Here is a 25,557-nt window from a genome sequence, read left to right as displayed (position 1 = left end):
GAGGGACTAAGCATTTAATTAGCTTAATTTTGTAATGAGGAGACACTCTGGGTGTCTTGGGAATTGCAGTTCAGGGGAGTGAACTAGAACACTCCAACAGAGAATTCTAAGTGCAATCTTCATGTCATCTTCAAAAGAAGAACATATAGGAGGCTTTCTTTGCTTGTAATAATAATTATTATTATTATTATTATTATTATTATTATTATTATTATTTATTGAAATGTTCAATATTTTCAATTCTAAGCTAAACTGTATCTCCAAATAGGCTACCAGCCCAGACCTTAAGCTTGTTACTGTTTCCATCCAAATATGGTATTATTTATTTCAAAATTTTTGGTTTTGAAATAAATAAAGTAATAAATAAACCAAATTAAGGTAGCAAAAACAAAGATACATTTCTGTAGGAAGCAGAAGGTACAGCAATTTGCAGCTCTCTTTAGTACAGGATATTATGACAGATCCCTTTCCCCAGATTGGCCTCACAATTCCAACTTATTACCCAAGGAAAGGTGGGAGAACTGGGGGGGTCTCCCAGCTTGACTTTAAAAGTTGGGAGAATTAGCTTAAGCTTGCAAGAGGCTGGGTAATTTTAGGACCATCAGCACCTTTGTATACCAGTACACACTTAGGAAGACTCCAAGTTTGGGTGAATTAAGAAGGTTTTATCAAAAAACATGGAAGTGTGCAATTAAGAACATGACCGTAATTCAAACAGACCACAGCATTCAAAACTAACTGAAATGGTAATATGGAAATTGGATAGCAGAGTTTGAGGGGGTGCAGAGGAGTGATAATTACTTGTCCAAAGAATAGATCATGGAAAACGTAAGTGGCTCAGACTGGGGTATAAGAGAAACACAGGGAGCAAAGAAGACGTTCTCTGCACACCCAGGGCTAGATTTGATGTGCTTGATGATCCCCAGCAATGTAAAAAAGACTTGATGTCTTTCCCAGGAATCAACAATGGGATTCTGGATTGGTTGGTGGCTTTAATTTTAGGGTAACAAAAACTATGACTGGATGAGGACAACCCCAGGGTGGATAGACAGGGAAATTGGTTGGGAGCACAGCAGGTGGTAGGCAGAAAGAGATGGCTTATTGTTTTGGTTCAATTAGACCTCCTTTGTCTCTTGGTGTAAGAGGAAATGCAAAGGGGTCCAAGATGAGAAGGTAGTCATGCCCATTTAGCTTTGACTGTGGCATTATGTGGGTCTTACACGTGTTCTCAGGTCTTTGCTCCTTTTTCATGGGAAAACCACCTGGTGTTCCAAAGGTCACTGTGACCTTTTAGGAACATGCCGGCTCCAACTATGAAAATATGGAGACCTGAAATACAAAGTGGGGTATGCACATATGCAGGGTGTACTAACATACCCTTAGGATCCCGCCCCCCTGCCCTTGTTCCCCTTTTAAATCCTTCCAGAATTGGATACTTGGGTTTCAGAGTTATGAAACACGGACCTGTGGCTCGTATTGGTACTTGTGACCTGACTCCAATTCAGGCTTGACAGACAGTCAAAGACAGGCTTAAAACAACAACAGACATAGATTTATTAATCACAGTATGTGAATATAATAGTCTTCATAGGCAGTTCTCCATTTTTTCTAAAATCCAAAACTCTGTCTCTATTAGCTCAACACCCTGCTATGCTGGCTCAACTCCCTGTCAATATCAACACTGCTCAGACGTTTTTTCTGATCACCTGCTGCCCCGCTTCAAGGTATATTCACGATTTTGACTGCTGGGGAGATGATGGGAGCTCTAATCCAAAAGATTTCAAGATTTTCTAAAGGCTGTGTTTCATGCTAAAACGGCTTTCAGATATAGACAGAGAGAAAGACAACCTTGGACTACAGCACCAGCCAGGGGCAGCCCTCGCCAATACTCAAATTTTGAAGGGGGGGTTGGATAAAAGGATCAAATTCTTTAAGCACTAGGTCCATGTTCAGCACCTTTTTGAGCCTTGGGCCTGGTTGACTGTCACGGCAAGCAACTGGGGGGCGAATCCCGAGTGGTGTGGGAGCGATCACCCTCCGGGGCGGGGCCTCACAATTCCGGGGGGTGGAGCTTCCCACCTTCCCCGCGGGGGGTGATGTTGTGCGCTGCCCGTCGTCCCTCGTAGGGATCCCTGTCCTTCGACGGAACCTAATTTTGCTCCAAGGGTCCCTTTCAGTTTCAGCCGAAGGGAGAGATGCCCAAGGGAAGGGCTTGGGCACCCATCCCAGGCCCTCCCTTCGGCCGAAAGTGCTCCAAGAGGCCCTTTCGGCCGAATGGGAGGGATGCCAAATGGAAGGGCTTTGGGCGGCCGCTTCCGTGGCCTATTGCTCCCTTGCGCAACCATGCCTCCCCTCCGTAGGTAGAGGCCTGGGGCCACAGGGGCCGGAAGAGCCACGTAAGTCCTCCGCCTCCTCCTCCCAAGGTTCGCCTCAAGATGACCCTTACCCTTTGCCCAGCGGCCCCAATGGCTGCTGGCAAAGGACGAGCTACTTCCGTCCTAGCCCCCCGCTACTGCCCAGGAGGAGAGGAGGCCGTGGTGGCTGCATCGGCGGCAGCAGCACACAAGACCGGGCTGGGGCCGGTCCGGCCGCCTCCGTTGTCCACATACGGCCTCAGGTCCTTCCGACCCCTTAATAGTTTAGCTCAACAGGCTTTCCACTCATTAATAAATAGGGTAAGAATCAGCGTCCTCCTTATCCACAGATTTTTTTATCCACTGATTCAAAGCATCCACGGCTTTAAAATACTTTTAAAATATATAAATGGCCAGAAAAAAAAAACTGGTTTTGCCATTTTATATAAGGGATACCATTTTTCTATGCCATTATATTGATTGGGACTTGAGCATCCATGGGAATGTTGTCCCAGCAGACAACAAGGGCCCGCTGTATTTCTTTTAGGATGCTCAAAACAGTGACACAAGGTTTCAGTTTATCCCTCCCCTGCTCCATCAGCAAAGGAAGATATTAACTATTATTTAAACCTGCCTCCCAACAGAGTCCTTGGAAAATCTTTCCACACAATAGTTTTACATTATTATTCTCACAATCAGAACACATTTTGAAGAAAGACAAGGCCAGACAAATGACATACATGTATAATGGGAAGCTAGGGACAATTTAAGCAAAGACTTGTTTGTTTTTTTTAAAAAATGTTAATTAAAACACTCTAGATAGCAGAAACATCTCATGAATAGGGCCAACATTCACCAAGGAATAAAGTAAAAATATATGCACTTTATCTTGTACAGTTGTGCACTTACTGTGATTTGATAATTCCCGAAAGCACAATAGCATTACCAGACCTTTTTACTCTGATTTTGTCAAAGCAAAGTGCTGTTCTCTAGGTCTTGTATTCCAGCAAAAACCGTTCAGATTAGAATAAACTCACTCACCAAAAAAAAATTTTTTTTTAAATCTTGCATTGAAATAATTTATTTTTCTATGGACATTCTTCTATGGGCTGGCATCTAAAGAACCCTATGACTAGTTGTCCATGACAAACTAATGACTTTCAATGGTAGTTAATGGAAATGCTAGTGGTGATTGGATGTTGTCCAAAACAAAAAACCCACAACCCAGTCAGCATGCCTATAATTTGATTATCTAACATTTTACTATTCTATCAAAAAACCCTACAAATAAATAGTTCCTACTAAGTAGTCCCTGCTACTCTAGTTTTGTACCCCATTCCCATGCCAAAGAACGTTCGCACACACACAAAACCAGTCATATAGTGAGTGCACAAACATACACACTCTGATATACTTCCATTATGAAAGGAAAGCACTTGAGCAAACTTTTCAATACAAAAATTTTTTAACTGACTAAAGATAAAGCTAGAAGCAGTTAGTTTCCATAATGGGAACAATAGTGCTAAAGATCTTGTACCTGTATATGTCCTGGGAAAATCCCACAAGAATTCTCTTATATACGAGTTACAATTGAGTCCAAACTGAAACTTTTCCAGGGAAGGAATGAAGGTTAAGATGTGTTTGGCCATGTTCATCATATGCATAAGGTCTCAGATTCAAACCCACTGCATACTCTCAAATCGCAAGATAGAAAATCTCTGCATGAAGTCTTAATGAGTTATTGCCTATTAGAAACTGCAGAAAATTGACAAATGGCAGAATTCAGTTTAAGAGATATCTTTAATTCCTTCCCACATGCTCCTTTTTCCAACAGTGTCTATTTCTAGATACTTGGATTTCAGACTTCAGAGCCCTTTTTCAGAATGAAGGAAGCAAGTGAATCTTCTAAAAAGCCTATTGTAGAAATGAATATAGATAGGAAATAGGTAAATTAATTCATCACAGAGTGACTAAATTATCAAATCAGACTTTGATTTTAAAGGCCAGAATGCACCAGATTAACTTGTCTGACCTCCTGTAAAGCACAAGCAATTACATTTCTTCTCGTCATTTAATATCTAAATCATCCAATTTGCATGAAGCCAGAACATGTCTGAGAAAAAATATATTTCCTCAATTTAAGCTTTACACTTTACTTCCTGTCTTGACACATTTACAAACTCTCACAAAATAGTAGTTCTCCCTCCTCTAATCCTCTGGATTTCTCTAGCTTTGATGTGTGTGGCTTCCTTCCTTTATAGAGAACAAAATAACATACTGATAGCAAAAACTCTCTTGCAGGAGGATATATGAAAGTTTTATTTTCAAATAAAAAAAATTAACCCTCCTATCACCATTATACAAAGGAAAAGGCTACTCAGGCCTCTTTCATTGGACAGAGAGTTAAAAGTCACTAGAAGGCTGCATCCACTTCCTTCCAGCAAGAACATTACTGGAAGATCCATTTGGCTCTCTAAGGGGGGCCACAGAATGAGCAGCTGCAGGAAGATACTTTTTCCCCTTCTGTTCTTACAAGAACACTAATTCATGTAATCTGCTCTATGAAGAAACAGGGATCATTCCATTTCTTTCTCCCATCTCGTGGTCAGTGAGTATGAGGCCAGGCTGCACTTGATATTTTCACTAATTGATCATCCCTGCCAGTGGCGGTAGTCCATTTTGTACATAACTCCTGAACTCTAGATAAACATTCCTGGCTTTTCAGTACAAACCACAGCAAGCAAAACAAAAGCTTCTGAAAACAAAATCTTCTTGGTAGAAATTGGATATAGCTGTGTTAGTCTGTAGAGTCAGTATGTAGAGAGATCTTGTAGCACCTTTGAAACTAACTGGAGAAAAAAAATTGACAGCATGAGCTTTCGTAGACTTCAGTCTACTTCCTCAGATGCATTTCATCAAATTTCATAATTGAATTTCATCAAATTTCATCATCATATTTTGGTTAAAGGTGCACTCCATCAAAATACATCTGAGGAAGTAGACTTAAGTCTACAAAAGCTCATTCTGCCAATTTCTTTCTTTCAGTAAATCTGAAGGGTGCTACAATCTTTCTACATAGAAAATTTTCTTGTTCAGACAATTTAACAGGTAACCTTCAGACGTGACTATAAAAAGGAAGTGGGGAAAGGGAGAAAGGAATGTATCAGCATCTTTAAGACTAACTGGTTTTTATTTTAGCATGAGTTTTCATGGGCATAAAGCCATTTCTTCAAATGCAGTACAGAGGGTTATCCAGGCCTCAGGATATATTTCAGGGTGACCAGACATCCTCCTTTTCCCGGATACGTCAACCTTCAACATTTCAACCTTCTTTCTCAGAGGAATTTCAAAATGTCCTCCATTCTGAGCATGACTAAGAAGCATAAATTTACATTTATATGAGCTTCTTGAAGTTTTTATTTGGTAATGTCCTACTTTTCTCTTTAATGTCCTGCATTTTTCAGTACCTTGTGCATCTTTGTGGTTAGAACATCTTGTCACCCTGCCATATTTACCCAGTTGTGGAAGTGGGAGGGAATGTAATAGAATCCAAAAAGATGCAAGCCATGGCCCTTGCCCTAAAGCTTCAAAGGTCTGCATAAAGTGATACAGGTCTTTGAAATCGTCACAATGGTCAATTAGTGTGGCTGTGTGAAAGCAATAAACCTGTTTACCAAAAGTCTGTTCCCTTGAGTTCAAAACCTTCTCAAAGAAGATTCCTTTGTTACAGGTGCAGTAGGAAGGACTCTTGTGTTAACATATGTAGTGTGCCATGAAGCCATTATGTTTGTTCATACCTCTCCTAATGGATTATTTGTGGATATCACTCAGTTCAGGGATTTCTCTTTCTAGTTTTTCTTTGTAATTTCCTTGTTCAAGGAACCTTGTGACCTTTAACTTCCTTACTGTATTGTGTAGGGAAGTTAAAATGTTCTGCAACTGGTTTTGCAGTATTAGCTATGTCTGATTTGTATCTATGTATTTTCGTGTGTAGCAACAGTCCTTTTGTTCCAGTTGTAACGTATAGCGGGTTTTTCGGCATTGGGCGTGCATTTAAGGATGCCATATCCCGCCATGGGGCGGAACTTTTCCCAGTTTGGAGGGGTCTGCAAGGTCCTACCCGTTTGGCCCCGCCCCGGGACACCCCCCCCCCCTGCGACGGACAGGCAGGCAGGGAAGGAGCCTTCGCTTAGTGGGCCCGTTCCCTGCTTGGCCTCCTCCACCGAGGAGGGGGCCTGGCTCGGGGTGCTCTCGCCTCTTCAAGGCATTTGTGAAGCCAAAGCCTACAGAGGCCAGGAAAGGGAGGGGGCCACCGTGATCGTGCGATCGCGGGTGCTCTGCTCCCTCTTATTCCAGCCTCTTGAAGCAACCTTCACAGGGCCTGGAAAGGGAGGGCGCAACCCGCGATCGAGGTGATCGCGGCGCTACTCTCTTTCCTTTTCTTTCTTTCCGGCCTCTGGAAGGCAAGCCTCACAGATCCTGGAAAGGGGGGGGCCGCCCACGATCGCGGGACGCGGAGTTTCTCCTCCTCTTTCTTCCCGGCCTCTGTGAAGGCCCAAAGCCCAACAGAGACCTGGAAAGGGAAGGGGGCCGCCGCGATCTGGCAATCGCTGGTGCTCATCCGCCCTCTTACCAGCCCTCTGAAGGCCAATAATAATAAAATTTTTAATATTTATAGACGCTATTCCGCAATGATATAGCGGTTACGTAAATTGTAACACAATACAAAAAATTGCAAGGCTCTCTCCCCCTCAAGATGGTGGTTGGAGGGCTCTTTGTCTTCCAAGGCCAGGCCTCTTTCCCCCTCAAGAGGTGGTTGGAGTAGGGCTCTTTTTCTTCAGCCAGGCCCTCTCCCTCTCAAGAGGGTCTTCCACAGAGGCCGGGAAAAGGGAGCGATTCCTCCACTTCGGCTCCGTGAACGGAGCAAAAAAAAAAAAAAAACAAGAAGAGAAAGGATCCTCGCTGAGCAAGGGACTCTTTTCCTGGCTCCGTTGGCAAAAACGGAGCCCAGGGAAAAATGCTCTCCCTGGGGAGGATTTCCTCTCGCGTGGGCTCCGTTTCGCGGAGAAAAGATCCTCCCCTCAGCGAGGCTCTTTTCAAATGTAGGACCCCAAAAAAGGTTCTACATTTGAAAATTTTTGTCCTCATTTTGCCCGGTTTGGAGTAATGACTAATGCAACCCTAGGTGATTGGACGCAACTCCAATAAAACTCTAATAACGCCAACTGGCTATGGATTGATGGGAGATGTAATTCAAAACCATATGTAGGCCCATCATGAATAGATCCTTCCAATTTCCTTCCCTAGCTGTGCCAGAAGAGGATAGACTATTTTCCCAAGTCGCTGCAGCTATGACTAAACTGGATTTTAGAATTGCCTGTAAAACAGCTATTTTCACAGTGAATTTTATTGCATGTTCCATTTATGATATGCATCTGAAGAGTGGATAAAAATAATCAATAAATAAAACCAAGAAACATATGAAAATCCCACGAAGCTATTTTGTAAGGCATGGAGAACGTTTTCAGGCTTTCAATCAATAGATTCTCACATGCTGGCTGCACCACCTAAATATGATCATAACTATGGTTCACCTGAAAGACCACAACTGCAAATTCAACTCTTCATTTAAACAAGTGCCACATCCCACTGATTGTCACCATTAAATACCTCATAATATCTGACTATTAAAAATGAATCGCCTTGCCAAGACAAAACATTTCAATAAACTATTTTTGTAAATTAAACTTCTATAATTAATTTGCATAAGAACAATTTGTTGACTTTTTTAATCTTTGCAAGCTTGGTACTGTTAATGGCCTTTTCAGATAAAGCCTTCTTCTGCTTGATGATAACGTGTTGTCTGACTGTCCTTGAACTGAAATCACATTGTTGCTCATAAATTTCCCTTTACAAACCCTATTGCATTTAAAAACCTAAAAGTCCTGACTTCAAACATCACTGTCACAACCAGGCTAATATTGCTTCCTGAATTACTGAAGTTTGATCTGTCAACATAGTCTGTCCTTCCTTCCTAAAACAAACAACTCATTTACTTTGGAACATTCTGCTTGTTTAAGTATATTAGGTGCGCAAAATTCCTTCTCAACTAAGAAGCAAACAGTCCATTAGTTAAAAAAATATTTTGTTGAATGACTCCACTAGAAATAATATAACTGAAATCTGTCCAAATGATAGAAACATAAATTAAGGGCAACACATGGGCCAGGTTTGGAGGTATATATTGTGATTTACCAAGGCAAGATATATATAAGACTTGCTCCTGCCCCATTTAGTCCTCATACCACCCAATTTCCCTTTCATCCTCAGCATACTACTGGGAGGCTCTGCAGGTAAATTAAGCACAATTTGCCATTTGGTCCTAAACCATATAACTATAATTATCAGGTTTGTAACAAATCAGGATCAGAAATCACAGACTGATAGTGGGTTCACATAATAGTTTGTACCCTTCCTAGATGTGTCATCCTTTGATGGAACTTTGCTATACAAGTATGTGTAGTGTGAGTATTATCTTAACCAACATTAATATAAACTTGCAGTTTTTCATTCCATCTAGTAAATTATTCCAAGACAGGTTGCTTTTTCTTCCTAGCACAGTTCTTACAACTTTGACAGCTCCATAGCTGGAGGAAATTCAGTAAAGAAAGCTCCCCTGTTAACACTTGGAAGAAATTCACTTGCTAATTGGGAAGGTGGGAGGTTATGTGTAATTATTTTAAGAAAGCAGAGAATTACATAGGCATACCCAACCACTAATATATGTCTGCAAGGCTACAAACTAAATGCATTATGCCTCATTGTTTCTAAAATAAACTCCAGCTTGATTGTATTAGCTAACACTGCCTTACTAACTGTAGTATCAAACTGACTTAATCTTAAATTGAGGAACCACAAAAATCCTGCTAATATTTCAGCTACTAATGTTTTTATGATCACATCAGTATAATTAAATCAGTGAAATTTGTTATTAGATTATTTTTACTGGTAAATTCTTGCATCACCCTATGAGTTGGATGTTCAGCAGTTGTTATCCACTGAAACCTGGATGGAGATCCCAACACTTCTTGGTTCAAGAAACTAACAGAAACTTCCTTTCTCAAGTTAGAACAACTTATGAAGTTAGAATAATTATAGGTAGATCTGAATAGAAAACAAGTTAGTTTAACAAGATATTTTGGAAATCCAGAGATCAGATGTTAGAAAAACTGTCCAATCTGGAGAAGGAAGTTTAGAATGAGTGGATGAATGGAAGGGTTTGAAAGAAGAAAGACAAGTGAAATTTAATTGTATGTGATAGGAAGAAGGGAGGGGGTATGTTAAGGATTGTAAGAATGCAAGGATAAGAATAAAGGAAGAAAGAAGAAAAAGACTAAGAAGGGAAAACCGACAACGAAAGATTGGAGCAGATAAGAAGAAAATTTAATTAAAGGACTCAAAATATTCGAGAAAAAGAACTGCTTAAACAACTTTTTTTTTGGGGGGGACACAACATTATACCTGGCAAAGAATGGAAGTTATTGTATGTTATGTACCTATGTTTGTTTTTAATAAAAAGAAAGAAACTTCCTTTTTCAATGAGCATTCCATTCAAGCATCAAGTCCTTTAAAAATCAAGTCCTTTACTGTCACTTGCAAATCCTCCCCACCAGACCTCCCTACATGTCTCCTCACACGTTTGGATAAGAAATTTGTAAGAAAAATCAGAAAACTTAAACTAGATCTAAGGAGACTAAGGAGAATCCAGTGGAGTTCAACCTTAACAAATTACAATTAAAATCTACAATGAATAATATGGAAACTCATTTTATATTCCTGTGTCAATTGATGAGTATGTTTTCTCATATATCCTTTGCTGTCCAGCAGCAAGGATTTATGATCATGATTAATACTGGTTTCATAGTATTTATTTAATTAATTAATTTAAATGTCATTTGGTTTATATATCCTAGGCCCTCATCTCCTCACCAAGCAAGCCTGTGATGATGACAGAACTGAGAGAAAGCCTTCCCCTGTAGACCTTAGGAACCTTGCAGTGTGGTATGGAGAGATACAGTCTTTCAGATAGTCTGATCCTAAGCCATATAGGGGTTTATAAGTGGCCAGCACTTGGAATTCTGCCCAGAAATGAACCAGTAGCCAGTGAAGCTGTTTCAACAAGGGAGTTAGATGCTCCCTATAACTGGTCCCAGTTACCATTGTGGCTGCCACTTACTGAACTTGCTGAAGTTTCTGAACAGTTTCCAAAGGCAGCTCTGCGAGAGTATGTCACAGCAGTGCAAACAGGATACAATCAATGCATGTATTACCACAGTCAGATCTGACATCTCAAAGAACAGTCACAGCTGATGCATTAGTTTTAGCTGTGCAAATTCACTCCTAATCAATGCACTGCTGAAAACTAGGCATTCAGGCTCAGATCTCATTCCAGCAGTACTCCCAAATTGCGAACCTGCATCTTCAGGGGGAGTGCAATGTGATGCCATCCAACACAGGCTAAGTCCTAGTTCCTTGATCTGCCTTTCAACAGACCAGGAGCACCTATGTCTTGTCTGTATTAAGTTTCAGTTTGTTTACCCTCATCTAGTCCATTATTAACAACAGACTTTGGTTCAGTACAGAGACAGCTTTCCTGGAGTTGGGTGGAAAGGAGAGACAGATTTCGATGTCATCAGCATACTGGTGACACAGCCCCCCAAAACTCTGGATGACCTCTTCCAGCAGTTTCATGCAGATGTTAAATAACATGGGTAACAAAGCAGAACCCTGTGGGCTCCACAGGCCAATCGTCAAGGCATCAAACAGAAGTCCCCCAACACTACCCTCTGCATTTGCCCCTCCAATAAATAAATAAATAAATAATATTTATTTATTTATATTCTGCTTAATCACTTGAAATCCAAGCGGATTACAACAATATAACAAGAGACAGTTAAAATTCTAAGAAACCCCTATCCCTCAGAGAGATATTAAAACAACAGTATAGAATCGCAGTTAAAATCAATAGAAGAATTGTAAAAAAAGAACTGTATAGCAGGGGTCCAGATAGGATGGAAAAGGGGATGGAGAAAAGTGGAGAGAAGTGAAGGGGGTGGAGGCAGGAAAATAGAGGTGGACCTAGTCTGGAAAGGCCTGCCAGAAGACCAGAATTACCCAAGTTCCATCTCAAAGAGGGGGCCCAGAAGAATATCACAGTAAATGGTATTGAAAGCTGCCTAGAGGTCCAGCAAGACCAACAGGGACACACTCCCTCTGTCCGGTTCCATGCGTAGGCCATCCACCAAGGTGACGAAAGTTGTCTCTGTCCTATAGGCAGGCCTGAAGCCAGACTGAAATCGATCTGGATAATTTCACCCAGAAACTCTTGGAGCTGGAAGGCCACCACTCATTCCAGAACCCTGACTAAGAATGAAATAGTAGAGACTGACCAATAAGTATTCAAAATGGTGGGATCCAGGGGAGCCTTTTTTAGTAATGGCCTCCTCACAACCTCCTTTAGACAGGAAGGAAACCTCCCTTGCTGCAGTGAGGCATTCACTACTCCCATTACCCAGTCTGCCAATCCCACTCTAGCTGCTTTCAGGAGCAAGGGAGGATAAAGATCCATGTGGTGGCCCTCACTTCTCCAAAAATTCTGTCCACATCGTCAGGCTGCACAAACTGAAATGTATCTAATAATAAGGACAGGCAGGGGCCAAGATTACATCCAATGGATCTGTCCCAATTTTAGTGTCCAAGTCAAAGAAGGTCTGAGCGGTTTTGTCTGCAAAACATCTTGCAAATTCTAAGACTAAGCTATTGAGTGATCTTTATTTTCTTCTTGTGGGCCAACATTAGCCCAACACAGGCCTTCCAATGAGCTATAGTCCATGTTCAGTCAGACTCGCTCCGAGTCTTCTGCCATTGTTGCTCTAGTCTCCATCCCATTCATCTCATCACTGCCAGCTCTGCAGTGAACCAGGGGGCTCATTTGGCTCCATTTTGTGGGAGGAGACGCTTAGGAGAAATCATCTCTACAACCCTGGCAATTTCTCTATTTGAGAGATCAGCCAGGGTTGCAACAGGATCACCTACCAAGGCCACAGACTACTCTCCAAGAACCATCAGGAATTCATGTGGATCCATACACCTCCTGGGGCAGACCATCTTGATAGGCCCCATCACTCCTTTGGAGGCTCTGAGTCCCAGTAAATCTAAACTGTACCAGTGAGTAATCAGTCCATGACAACAAATCTACAAAAGGGTCCTCCACACCTTTGTCACCATCATCCTGCCCAGAACAGAAAACCAGGTTCAAAATGTGTCTTGCAGCATGGGTTGCACCGGATATTACTTAGGACAGCCCCACAGTTATCATGGCAGATGGATGTGAAGTCCTGATACTCCTGGCAAAACAGTCTCCACATGGATGCTGAGGTTCCCCAGTACAACAAGCTGAGGGGACTCCACCACTGCCACCAAAACCAATTCAGCTAGCCTCAGGAAGAGACACTGTTGAGCAGTGGGGTGGGCAGTACCCCAACAGAACTTCTACTTTGTCACCCACCTTTAAGCAGACAGAATCATACCCAGCAGACTATGGGGAAAGGCACCTGGTAAGGAAGATGGAATCCCACAACTCCCACACTCCACCTCACCACTCCCCTGGCCTCGCCTGCTCCAGTTCAGAGAACCCAGGTAGACAAGACTGGGAGAGAGACAGACAGGCAGACAGGCAAACTGACTGACACACACACACACACACACACACACCTTCATCAGCCAGGTCTCTGTACAAAAACAGCATAGTACAAAATAGTACGAAAACATAGTAAAATATGATTCATAGTAAATGAACCAAAACATAATATACTTACGCTGAATTTTATTATGTCATATATCAAGTAGCGAGGAACAACTTGGCCATTTACTTTGTCAATGATCATTTCCTTAAGAAGAGAAGAAAAAAAGAAGTCTTAAACACTTAACTCATATCAACTAACTTTAGTTAAAATCTTTTTTTTAATACTAGCAATGTTTCAGCTTCCCAAGATGCTTTCATTCTTTCTAAGGATTTTCAGAGGGAGGGGAACCTTTAGTTAAAAGCCAAAATCAACAGGGCACCTGTTCGCAAAATGAAGAAAGGGAAATGGAGCATAGACAGGTAATTAAATGTATGCTGCATTTCTTGTATTGCACCAATGAAGTCTGAATAATGCATGGCACACCATGGAACTTAAAATTTTGTAGATACACTGGTTTCTTGGGGTGCTTTGTTCTTAGCACTCACTGGTGGCAATGAAAAGGCTCCTACTGTTGTGATTCAATACACTATTACACAGGTAACAAGTCAAAACAACATCCCTCCCCTGAAGTTTAAAATTTATATCTGAATATTCAAGGACATGTCTGCAAGATATGCCCTCCAAGTCTAAGCACACTGTAGAACTGCTCAAAGTTGTTATAGAAATTATCAGTTGTTTTCCATCTTAACTGTTACCAGCCTGGCATCAGAGGGAGAGAAGAGGCAGACACAGCTCAACCATGCCTAGACCCAAGGGCAGATGGAGCATATGATACATTTCTAATAGCCACCACCCTGGCCTTTGAAGGAGAGAACAACCAGCACTATCTGCTGGACATGATCCCCTTATCCACTGCCATTCACTTGTGTCATGTCTTTTTAGACTGTAACCCTGAGGGCAGGGAACTAACAAATTAACAATCTGTAAACTGCTACGAGAGCCTTTCTGGCTGAAGAGCAAGGCATAAATATTCTAAATCAGAGTAAATTTTAAAAATCAATGATTTTTTAATTGTTTTTATCTTTTTCACATGTACAATATTATATACAAATTAACATCACAATTTCATTTCTTATAAACTGTACATACATCCCCCATGAACTTCCGTTCTTACTTCTATTCCCTTCTTCCCAATCTCCTTCCCTTTAGCTTACACAAACATCAAAATATTAGCCATTATCCATTTATGTTTTTCTCTCATATATTCTTACATTTTTTCCTCCTAAATTATTCAAATACATTGTTAGGGGTTGCCATTCTCTTTCCCAATAGTCAGTTGTAAAAATCAATGTTTTTTTAAAAAGATGGTTAAAATTTAAACCAAATTTTTAAAATTTAAATCAGATTTTTTAAATTGATTGTCTTTTGAGGAAAAAAGATGGTTTTCTATTTAAGATACATTATGATCCAAATGTTATTCATCATGAAATTGGGCTTAATTTTTAATCCCCTTTTAAGCCCCTTTTCACTTGCTGCCCCTCACTCCTGGAACCTTCTTCCCCCGCAAGCAAGAGCCATCACTTCTTTAACCAGCTTCAAAACGGAGTTGAAAATCAACCTGTTCAGAGAAGCCTTCCCAGGCATTGCATAATTGTCGCTTACTATTTGATGTTCTTTTGGTGCCTGTTTATCAAACCATTTCCTGTATTGCTATGTACTGTATATGTATTATCCTACTTGAGAGAATGTATTTTCCCTGAAAGAAGATTAACCTTCCATTATGAAGCCAAGCCCTCCCTCCAGTCCATCTGCCTTGGTCCAGGCCTTGGAGGTAGAGAGGAACTGCTGGACCTGATCCCCTTCCCCTCCACCACTCCCTTCTAACAGGGAACCATCTAACTAAAAAGACTGTATGTACAACGTTGTGTAAATTTACAGCGCTTCATAAATAAAGGTTAATAATAATAATAATAATAATAATAATAATAATAAAGTAGCATGAGAATGTATATTCATGCAACGTTTAAGTTATTTTGTAAATGAATTCCATTAACCCATTCACAATGTCATGCTCTTCCATAAGCTATAATGTTATTTTTTTAGTTAAATTAAACTATTTAAAATGTTATTATTAAGGCAATGGTTATTTTTCTCCTTCAAATAAAGTTCCAATAAAATACAGCAGAAAAGTTGTCCAAATATGAATGATTAACCTATTAAACTAGAGACACTTCACTGCAGAATAATTTCATAAGTATCTATCTATGGTGCATTTCTAATAGTATAATCAAAACAGTATTTTTGATATAACTGTAATCTGAAAAGTTGTTATTCTAAAAATGAAACCTTCAGCTTGTTGTAAATATTAAGATTATACCAGCAAGAATGAGTGTTCGGTAACTCTGAGTTGTGTAAAGTATGTATTAAGCTTATAGCAAGGAAGACTGTCCTTTTGGGGGCGGGTATCACATGATTAAAGTGAGTCTTACTGAGTAGTTTTAAATTGTGATTTAAATCAAATTGGTGTAAATCAAATTGGTGCTCTAAATAAATAAATACATACATACATACATACATACATACAGGCTTTTATTGAGTGAGGAAATGTCATTTCTACAAAAAAGTATGAAGACAAATGGAGACATCAACAAAGCTAACTCAGTCATTTGCACAGAGGAGGACTCTGGAGTTCAGTGACACGCAGTGATTTGTGAACTTGTTCTTTTCAACGCTGAGCTCTTGCCCTGTCTTTTAGGGATCAAAGAGTAATACAGTCAAGGAGACAGCTCAACACTTTTTGTCTATTTTCTGAAATGTTGGTACTGTATTCTTTCATAAGATATCTGTAGACTGGCTCATGAAGGAGAAACTGGCGAGGGGAAAAAGAGCACCCTAGCTGAGAATCTGAAGGAGCACACTAGGACACTATCATCTCAAGGCAAAGGTACAGCTAGGAATTCATCTCCCTCCATGCTGAGGTCAGAATAGAAGAGACTTCCTTGTAGCTTTCATTAGCATGAAATCAATAAGCAAACCCAAAGCCAGAAGCATTATTGAGCTCTTGGGCAATACTTGAGAGCAATAAAATGCATCTTTGGGAGTTTATGTTATTGTAGTTGTGTTGCTATGGAAACTGAAAAAAGATTAGATTTTTACTGGATACTCTACTTGACTTACTGTGTAGACTCCTAAATAGCTGGTGTAACATTCACAACTAACCATTTTGTAATGTAAAAAGGTAAGCATGGGTTTTGGTTCAAGTCTAAATTTAATATGTTGTTCTTATGTTTAGTACATTCAAAAATAATTGTTTAGGCCTATAATAAAGAGCAAAAAAAACTAGAGAAGGAAAAATGGCAAGCCTAGCTTTTTACACAAAAGTGTTGCAATGTCTATTGTGGCCTTGAATTCATTTTCATATAACTGCCATTTCTTCTTTCTTTCTTTCTTTCTTTCTTTTTAATTTTGGTTGATTCCTTATGAATCCCAAACCCCCTTCCTTCCAGGTCTTCCAAAATGGAATAGCATATGCTTTCACAGACTCAGTCTACTTCAACAGATGCAATTGGTAAAGAATCACATAAAATGAAGGTTATTGCAGATTTTAAAAGGTAAACAGTGATTCATTAACTAAATGAACTATTGGCTTGAAATATTCAAGAGATAAATCACCAGAACAAATGTCTTGAAGCTATGAGCTACTGCAATGGCAAAGCATCACAGAGAATAAGCCTTAAAGACCCAACAATGCCATGAAGAAGGCAGCTGGCCTCCTTGATCAGAGACAATTTCAGTTTTTCCTCTGTCAGCGCCTACCACTATTCATAAGCTATGCATGAAACCTTTTTATTAATATAGCAAGACCACACCAGGAAGGGAAGGTTAACCTAAGGCCTCACAAATAGGTTTTATCCAGCAGGGTCATGGAAACTATTGTTTCAAACAGAGTTTGTGTTTAAGTATACAAATGACATTGTGCTTTTCAGTAATGACAAAAAACGAAAGGATGATGGAAGGAGCATAAAACCTCAAGTAGCAACCTGAAATGCTTGCTCTGAACTTCATCCAGCTCTGTCTACAATGTTAAAATGAGTTCACACTACTAGTATAAAAGATGGGGTATGCACTTATACACAGCATATCAGAATAAGAAAGTGCAATGATATTTGCATTTTTGCATGTCAGGTTAGATGACCTTTTGTTTTCTACCACTTGCATAATTCATAAGTGAATGCATAAGGTCCTACTCTTGTCTGTTCCACATGGCTTCGGTTCCTTCTGTCTGTTCCCAGTGATACACACTTGAGTCCTCTCAAATTTGGGAGCATTAAAAATACAGTGCCATGTTCAAGCTAGCTCATTATGTTCACATCAACATTTTCCCTGAACCATCTACTTGCTATTCTACCCATGTCTCCATACAGTCTTCTTTGAGCCAACCCAGGATACTTCCAACCTGGAGCAAAGCAGAAACCACACTTTTGTTTAGCTCTGGAATGCTTATGCCACCAGACAGATTAAATTTCTAAAGTTCTCAAGGCTAGTCTAGAAAAGAACCTAGGACTGGGAGCAATGAAATGAGGAAAAATAGCCTGTGGAAATGTTATTACAGTGGGCCCTCCTTATACGCAGATTTGAGCATCCGTGGATGGCAAACGCATATTGTCCCCAATGAGGGCGCGCATACATGCACATCGCCATTGGGGACAAAAGTCCCTCCCCTTTCCTCTCCTCTCTCCCTCCCTTCTTCCTTCCTTCCTTCCTTCCCTCCCTCCCTCCCTCGTTCCTTCCCTTCCTGCTTACCTCCTCCTTGCTGCTGCCACTGAACCTCCTCCTTGCCACCGCCACAAGAAAAGCCGGGTGGTGGTGTTGGAGGCCAAGAGGCCTCCAGGCCACCACCTGGCCCTTCTGAGGTGATGGCGCCAGCGGCAAGGAGGCAGTGGCAGTGAGGAGGCCGGGTGGTGGTGCTGGAGGCCAAGTGTCGACCTCCTCGCCGGCGCCGCTGCGGAACGGCAGGGTGGTGGCCTAGAGGCCTCTTGGCCTCCAACACCAGGTCATTGGGGACAATGGGACTTGAGCATATGCAGATTTTGATATGCGCGGGGGGGGGGTCCGGAACAGATCCCCCGCATATACCAAGGGCCTACTGTATAACATTTAAGCACAACCATCAGCATAATGGACTATTACAGTAACAGAGAACCTCAGCAGGATTCCAGCCAGTAGAGAGCTTCATAAAGCAAAAGTTTTAGAATCATGGTGCCCATAAAATCTGGCTAAGCTAGCCACTGTTTTGAGTCACCTCTAAGCCTTCCTGCCCCAGTCCTCAGTGCATGCCCATGGAGTTTCTGAAAAAGAGACAGCAGCAAGAGACAACTATTTCTTCTTTTCTTACCCAAATTCTCAGCATGGACTGAGAGAGGAAAAAAACTCAGCTCTCCCAGAAGTCTTCTGCAAATGCCAGAGGACTCAGGGGAAAAGAGCATTCAAGTCTTCTGTTGAAATTTGACAGAGGCTCTCATACAGATTTTGCCTTTGACAAACCCAGACTGCTACCACTGGCAACCTAGCAGGCATCTTTGTGAACTCTTGTTATAAACTTCCCTTCCTTAAAATGAGAATATCATCAAAATTATGTGCTCATCCCTTACTGCAAGAATAATCTCAGATTCTGAAGTAACTGGTGCAAAAAAATAAAGGAAGCATATGGTGCTTGAAGACGCAGACTCTTACCCCATCCAATAGTGTGTTTTCTAAGTGTGCACGTGGATCCTTACGAAAAGGAAATTCCAGATTAGATACATGAAACACAGAGTTATCTCTGTCAATCATATACACTTCATCCTTGCCATCGATCAACATCATATACCTATGGGGAGAAGACAAAGACCAATTAAAACACATTTTTTTCTTCATAAGTTTTTATTAATTTTTTATCCTTCAAAGTGTATTAAATGTGATGGCTATATACAAACTAAAATGTTGTTACCCATCTGTCTGAAGTCACAAAGAAGGACAATTTCAAAATTTAAAAAAAAAAGGGGGGGGGTTGCAGGACTTAAAAATAAGGGGTTTTGGGTACTGACAACACAAACAGGGCTTTTAATTTGCAGACTGCGGAGATGTGCCTTCATTACACATGCTACAAGATGGCATGGAACACAGAGCCCTAGCTAAATAAATCACAAGAAAATAAAGAACATAAATCACCCTCTCTATGAAAAAATGTATAGGACCAAGGGTTACAACATGAATCTCTATGCTACAATCTGAATGGACAATAGGGTGTTGCATCATTCTGTCTCTCCAAATCTAAAGAATCCAGAACATGAAATGTTTTAAACTCAACACACAGCAATCTTGGAACAAAGGAAGTAAATAACACACAGCACAAAAAAGCCCTTTAATGTCTCAAAAGTAGATTTGACCAGTTGCTTATGTACATTTCAAGTTACTCTGAGACAAATGAATAGCATAATTAGAATGAGGGAGTTTCAAAATTTGGTTCAAAAATTTAGCACATCTGCAATCAATTAAAACTTAAAGATAAAGATGGCTATTTCAGCAGCCTGACTCAGAAAATCTGAATTATTTGTCATTGTTCTCTCTGTGACAGTGAATCCATCTCTAGCTTCTAGCTTTATAAAGAGAAAACACTTTAGAATCATAAACAGTTTCATATCTCTCTGCTCTTCCTTAATGTGTACATTATAAAGTTATAATGTAACTGGTACATTAATAATACAAACAGGTAAAATATTTCTGCTTTATCTTTTTAAGCTTTTGTAAGCTGCCTTGGGTTCAGGTTGGGAGAAAGATGACATACAAATTAAATAAATAAATAAATAAATAAATAAATAAATAATATTCTGTCCTTTTGGTGTATTTTAATACAGCTGCAAACAAACAGTGTTTCAAAGCCACTTTTAAAACTCAAAGACTCCCTAGTTCCACTCCTTTAAAATTAAAAGCTTTTTGTTTTATTTTTCAAAATCAGAGGGTATGGAGGCAGGGAGGGGGAGCCTTCCAAGGCCCAGCAGGAGGCCAATTTGCCACTCCAACCCCAGGGAGTTAATGTGAAGTTTTTCTATACTGTCGCCCCTCCTCTCTCACGGACTTGAGGTCCCCAGTCTTGAATATCCACAGATGAGTGACCTCCATTATTTTCAATGGGGCACACCCCCCGCATGCGCTCACAGGAACACGCCCCATTAAAGCCTATGGGGCTTAAATATAAGCACGTCTCCATTTTCACGGGCAGGGACGTTCCACAATGGATCCCCCACAAAAACAGAGGGCCGACTGTAGTACCCCTCCACTCCTGCTGAGTTGCATGGGACCCATTGAGACCACCTTTTTTATTAAAACAAACCTAGCTGCCACTACCCAATGAATAACCTGTTACACATTAGCACTGCACTGGAACATTGCCAAAGATTCCACTGGTATTTGCAAACCCAAGTCAGGAACTAGCCAAACTAAGGTATGAGAAGAGGAGAGTGAAGAGACAGAATACTTTAAATAAAAGCTTTATTCTAACTAAAGGAGTTCTACAGCAAAAGGATATCACTACATGCAGGACAAACTTGTCCTACAGGCACAAACAGAAAATGTAAGTAAACTCTCAATAAAATTAAAATTAAAACAGTTGTCTATCCTCAATTTATTATATGAAGTTTGTTTAGCGAACTACAACAAAAATCAAAAAGTTTATACAACTTCAGGTTGAATATACAGGTCTTTATGGTACCCCTTCAAACAACCTCTTCCAACACTCTGCAATTTAAAGGCATAAATGCATCTAAGGGCAGGCATAGCCAATCTGAATCTTTCCAGATGTTTTAGACTACTATTCCCATAAGCCTCAATCAACCATTGTGGGAGCTGGAGTAAAAAACATCTCAAAGGCACAAGGTTGCCTACCCCTCTCCTTGCATTAGGGTGCAACACAATAAGTGAGGTGGTCTTATACAGTTAGCCCAAAAATCCAGTAATATCTGCTGATAGGACAATACCATTCCAAGGTATTGGGTTAACAGATTTGTCAGCCCAGCTCCTCAAAATCCTTTGACTGGAAGTGCTGGGAACTGAAGCTGATACCTTATACCATACAGCATGTGCTCTTCCACTGAGCTATACAATGAACATGTGGGTGAAAACCTTTGACAACATGAACAGAAATACAATCTGCTGCTAATGTTCTCCCCAAAGCCTCTCCCCCTCAGGAATATCTTTCTTCCTCCAACTTCTCTGCAAACCTTCTTCTTGGGCAATCAAGAACAGCAACACATATCCACAGATATTTACCAATTGCCTCAGAACAACCATTTTCAAGGGATATGGTTATTGCTGTGCAATATACTGTTGGTGTTGCTATGGTGCTTTACATAATGTCCCTTCCACGTTTCTCCAGGAGAAAAAAGCCACTAGCAAAGCCAACCTCTACAGACAACAGGCATCCTCCCTTTTCACCCCAGGAAGGAAAAGTAGGGTGTTAGCACAGTGGTATCCAGGAGTCTTTTAGCAAGTACCCCATCCAAAGTACCACCTCACTTTGCAGCATCTGTGTATCTCTGCTGACCTGAAAAGTATATCCACTACAAAATAAAACTCATTTTCTCCATCCAGATTCTTCATTGTTGCTTATTTCTAAAAGATGTGATGCTCTGATATAGCAAACCACTCCGAGTTTTTTTTAAGCCCACATTAATCTCCTCATTGAATAGGGTGTATCTGTGTGTCTGGCAGAAGTGGGTTCCCAAACCCCTCCTCCCACAGCAGTCCAGTCCCTAGAAAAGCTACACAAAGAGGAAAGGTCAGAAAACCACCACAGTAAATGAAGTGAGCTAGTGGTGAAAGTGGGAAAAATATTTGCATCCCCCAATGCACATGAAGCAAATACATTTTCTATGTGTCCTATACTTCACATCAGATCCTGGATTCAACCCTATACTCACAGAAACAGAAAAAGAAAGTTGTCAAATCTAAATTAACAAATAGGAGAAACGTAAGTGTTCTACTACACATGTCATCCAGGGATCTTTGGGGACATTTTCCTTTAAATAACAATAAATAGCAGCTGAAGTAACTTGACATAAATACACCAGTATTACAGAAAACACAAAAGGGGTAATGGTTTGAAGAAGCAGAATAAAATATAGTTACCATAGGCAAAGGACAGCTTCCAAACACAAACATAAGAGACCTACAGGAGATTCCACAAAATATGGATGCAATCACCTGTGTCCATGCATCACCACCCTGACCGCGAGATATTTTAAGTTAAATAGTTCAGTTTTACTTTCTAGTTGAATTTCTTTTTCTTTTCTTTTTTTGAACCGTTGCTTTCGTGGGGACATATATTAACTTTTCTGAAGAACAATTGTAAGATAATTCAATGGGAATCACTGCCTGGTAAGTGTCTAGGATTGTCTCTTAGTAAAATCCTCATTGCATGTCATATTACAATAAAGCAAGTAAATCTCTTCCCTCAGCAGGACTCCCGTATAAGGTAAAGTGCTAGCATATCACAAGGTTAAAACTACCCACAGAAGTTAATTTGAGGAATAAATTAAATCAATGCCACTCTGAACTCTGCTTCCTAGGGAACACCCCTTTAATGATTTCAAATGGACAATGCATACTTGCTACTTCCATTATATTCATTACCCTTTTCACACCCACAACAACTACATGTTACAAGGCAAAAGAGGAGGCAGTATATTGATGCCCATATATTTTATAGTATATAGGTTTACTACCATTAATGACTTTGCTGCATTATTTTGACAACAAATATAAATTTAGCACACCCAAGTAAGGTTGTAAATGGTACAAACTAAATGTACATGGAACTGACCTATTAAAATAGCTGTGCTTATGGATATATTGTCAGCTGTTTAGAAAAATGTTCCCTCTGGAGAAATACGAACAGATGAGCCTAAATACCCCCCCCAAAAAAATAGATCATTATTCCATCCTCTATTGGCAATCCCTTATTTCGAAGCCCATACCTGAGATTAAATATTCTTCCATCTATTAGGTAAAGACACTCTTTGAAATGTCTCATAGGAAGCTTATTTAAAAGTTAAGATTTGACCTGCTACTTCTCCCCAAATATATCTGGTACAGTATTAACAATGAGTCTTTTGCATCCAGGTTTAATCTTTAAAAGCATAACCAAACTGTCCCATCTCTTAGGAATGCTGGTGTTTTGTTTTTTAATTGCTGGACATAGGTATATGTTGTAGTTTCTAACATGTTTCTTTCAAAGTGAATAAAGAGAAGGGAACCAAAAAAATGGAGGAAGCAGCATCTCTTAGAAGGTGTGGAATAAATCCACCTGGCTACATCAGAAAATGAAATTTAAAAACTTCATGACCCACACCAGAACTATCTGTATCCATGGCCATTCTACCCAATAATTAAAGGTAATAATGCAGAACAGGACATGAGCTTGCTTATGTCCCTGTTACCTTCCCAATTCCCTTTTCTTTTTATACTGTTCTATTACATTGGAAACCTGCCAGCAGGGACTGTATTATTTAATCTCTGCACAACACCTACAAAACTCTGTGTGCTTTACAATATAAAGATGGAGGAGCAATAAGATGGAAGGGGAAAGGAAAAGGAAAACTGAAACTTGCCAAAAAAGTTAAGTGTATGTCGTCTTTATGGCCACAACTTGGTGGACAACGCAAAGCAATATAACCTTAAATCTGTAGCAACAGGTTACCTTCAAGATAACAGGAACAAACTGCCACTTGCATAACAGGATCAGCAGACACTTCCCCTCTTTTCCCATGAAACCCCCAGACATGTACCAAATTCACAGTTATTATACTGCCTTCTCCTTCCGAAACCAGTATGCAATAATATCACAAATCTCCAGATCTAGATACTGTAGTTTAGTTTCACTGACAGTAAACTTTTACAAAAAGCATGTTCAGTTGGCATAACCTCTTGCTTGCAACATGTAGTCAGTGCTATATTCTAAAACAGTCACCTTAAAGACTGTTGACAAGTTCTATCCTTAAATCTTTAGGAGCATTGAGACCAAAATATCCTTCTCAAAAGTGCTTTATTAGCAGTCTTTTCTCAATGTTCTATGGGGCTAAACAGCAATCCCACCCACCCTCAAAAATGGCAGGGAGAGAAACAATTAAAAAACTATTTCCCCAACCTTCCCAAAGATTCACCTGGCCTAAGCAATTAATTGGCAAGGAGAACTGGTTTAGAAGTACTGAGACAGATATCTTTAAAAGCTCTTAAGAAAAAAATGGCCAACATGCAAGGAAACTTGCATTACATGCATAGAAGTTTACATGTACAAAGATGCAGAATCCCCTCCCACATTCTGGTGGTTGATCCACTGTACAGCTCTGGAAGGTCCCCAGTCAAAACAGAAGGCTTTTCAGGTGGCATGGGGAAAAGCCCCAAAGTCTGTATATACCGAAAAACAAGGATAGTGACCAAGAACAATTCAAGCTTCACAAGACAGTTTGCACAACAGCAGCATTTCATTAACACAGAGGGAAAATACAGCTGAAGTCCAGCTCTGGACTAGGATCACATCCAGGATACAGTATATGAAAGACCCCCTCCTTGCTATTTTCCCATCAGCCAGCAAAGACTTTTGTTTATTTTTTTTCCAACAGGCTTTTTGGAACTGACTGTTTTTTAATCAAGTGGCTTTAAATAAGTTTCAGTACTATTTATTGATTTTTTTTTAATGTACAGTGCGCCTGCGTTTTACGTGGGCGCATCATACACAGCTTTCAGCATATGTGCCAGAAGAACCTGTCACGTGCCCAAGAAGAACCGCTGCGTGCCATGGACCCATTAGTTCCTATGGGGCTTCAGCATACACTGATTTACTCTTACGCCTAAGTGGAGAGTGCACTGTATGTTTTAAATTGTTATTAACATTATTGATAGCTTGACTGCATGGCATAGGTCCAGACTATCTGAAAAACTATAACTTCACATTAGTGGCATACCCACCCTGGTGTCACCCAGTGCGGGGGGGGGGGGGGGTGGCAAAAGGTGCACACAGGCTTCTCCTTCGCCACTGCTGCAGTAAAGCCAGGAGAGGCACACTCAGGTCTCCCCTTCACTGTGTTAACAGCAGTCTCCTCGTGAGGAGGCCTCCGCCACTGCGGCAAAGCCAAGAGGGGCCGCCTCACCCCACAGCAGGAGGAGGGCCCCATCAGGTGTCATCCAGTGCAGGCTGCAGCCTCCATACAAACCTGAAAGAACTCTAAGATCTTCAGGAAAAGGCTTTCTCTCAGTCCTGCCAGCATCCCGGGTCACTTGGTAAGAACACCAGCCTTCTCAATTGCTGCTCCCATCTTCTGGAATTTCCCTCCATGGCCTCCTCCCTGCTGTTCTTTTGTAGGCAGGCAAACCCCTTTTTGTTTTAGTACGCTTTTAATATAAAACTGTACCAGGGAATTTTT

At 40.5% G+C, this 25,557-nt stretch overlaps 1 protein-coding gene across 2 annotated transcripts in view; it reads right to left on the bottom strand.

Moving 5' to 3' along the window:
• The window catches only part of RNGTT (RNA guanylyltransferase and 5'-phosphatase), a 220,186-nt gene that overhangs the window by 136,295 nt on the left and 58,334 nt on the right, over positions 1-25,557 (bottom strand). For both annotated transcript variants that reach the window (XM_042449658.1, XM_042449667.1), the window contains exons 9-10: positions 18,833-18,968; positions 13,232-13,303 (exon numbers count right to left, since the gene is read on the bottom strand). In XM_042449658.1, the coding sequence (XP_042305592.1) occupies positions 13,232-13,303; positions 18,833-18,968 (208 nt within the window). The remainder of the gene's footprint in view (positions 1-13,231; positions 13,304-18,832; positions 18,969-25,557) is intronic.

Source organism: Sceloporus undulatus, chromosome 1, assembly GCF_019175285.1.
Source record: "Sceloporus undulatus isolate JIND9_A2432 ecotype Alabama chromosome 1, SceUnd_v1.1, whole genome shotgun sequence".
NCBI classification, from domain to species: domain Eukaryota; kingdom Metazoa; phylum Chordata; class Lepidosauria; order Squamata; family Phrynosomatidae; genus Sceloporus; species Sceloporus undulatus.
This window is presented reverse-complemented; position numbering and strand designations above follow the sequence as displayed.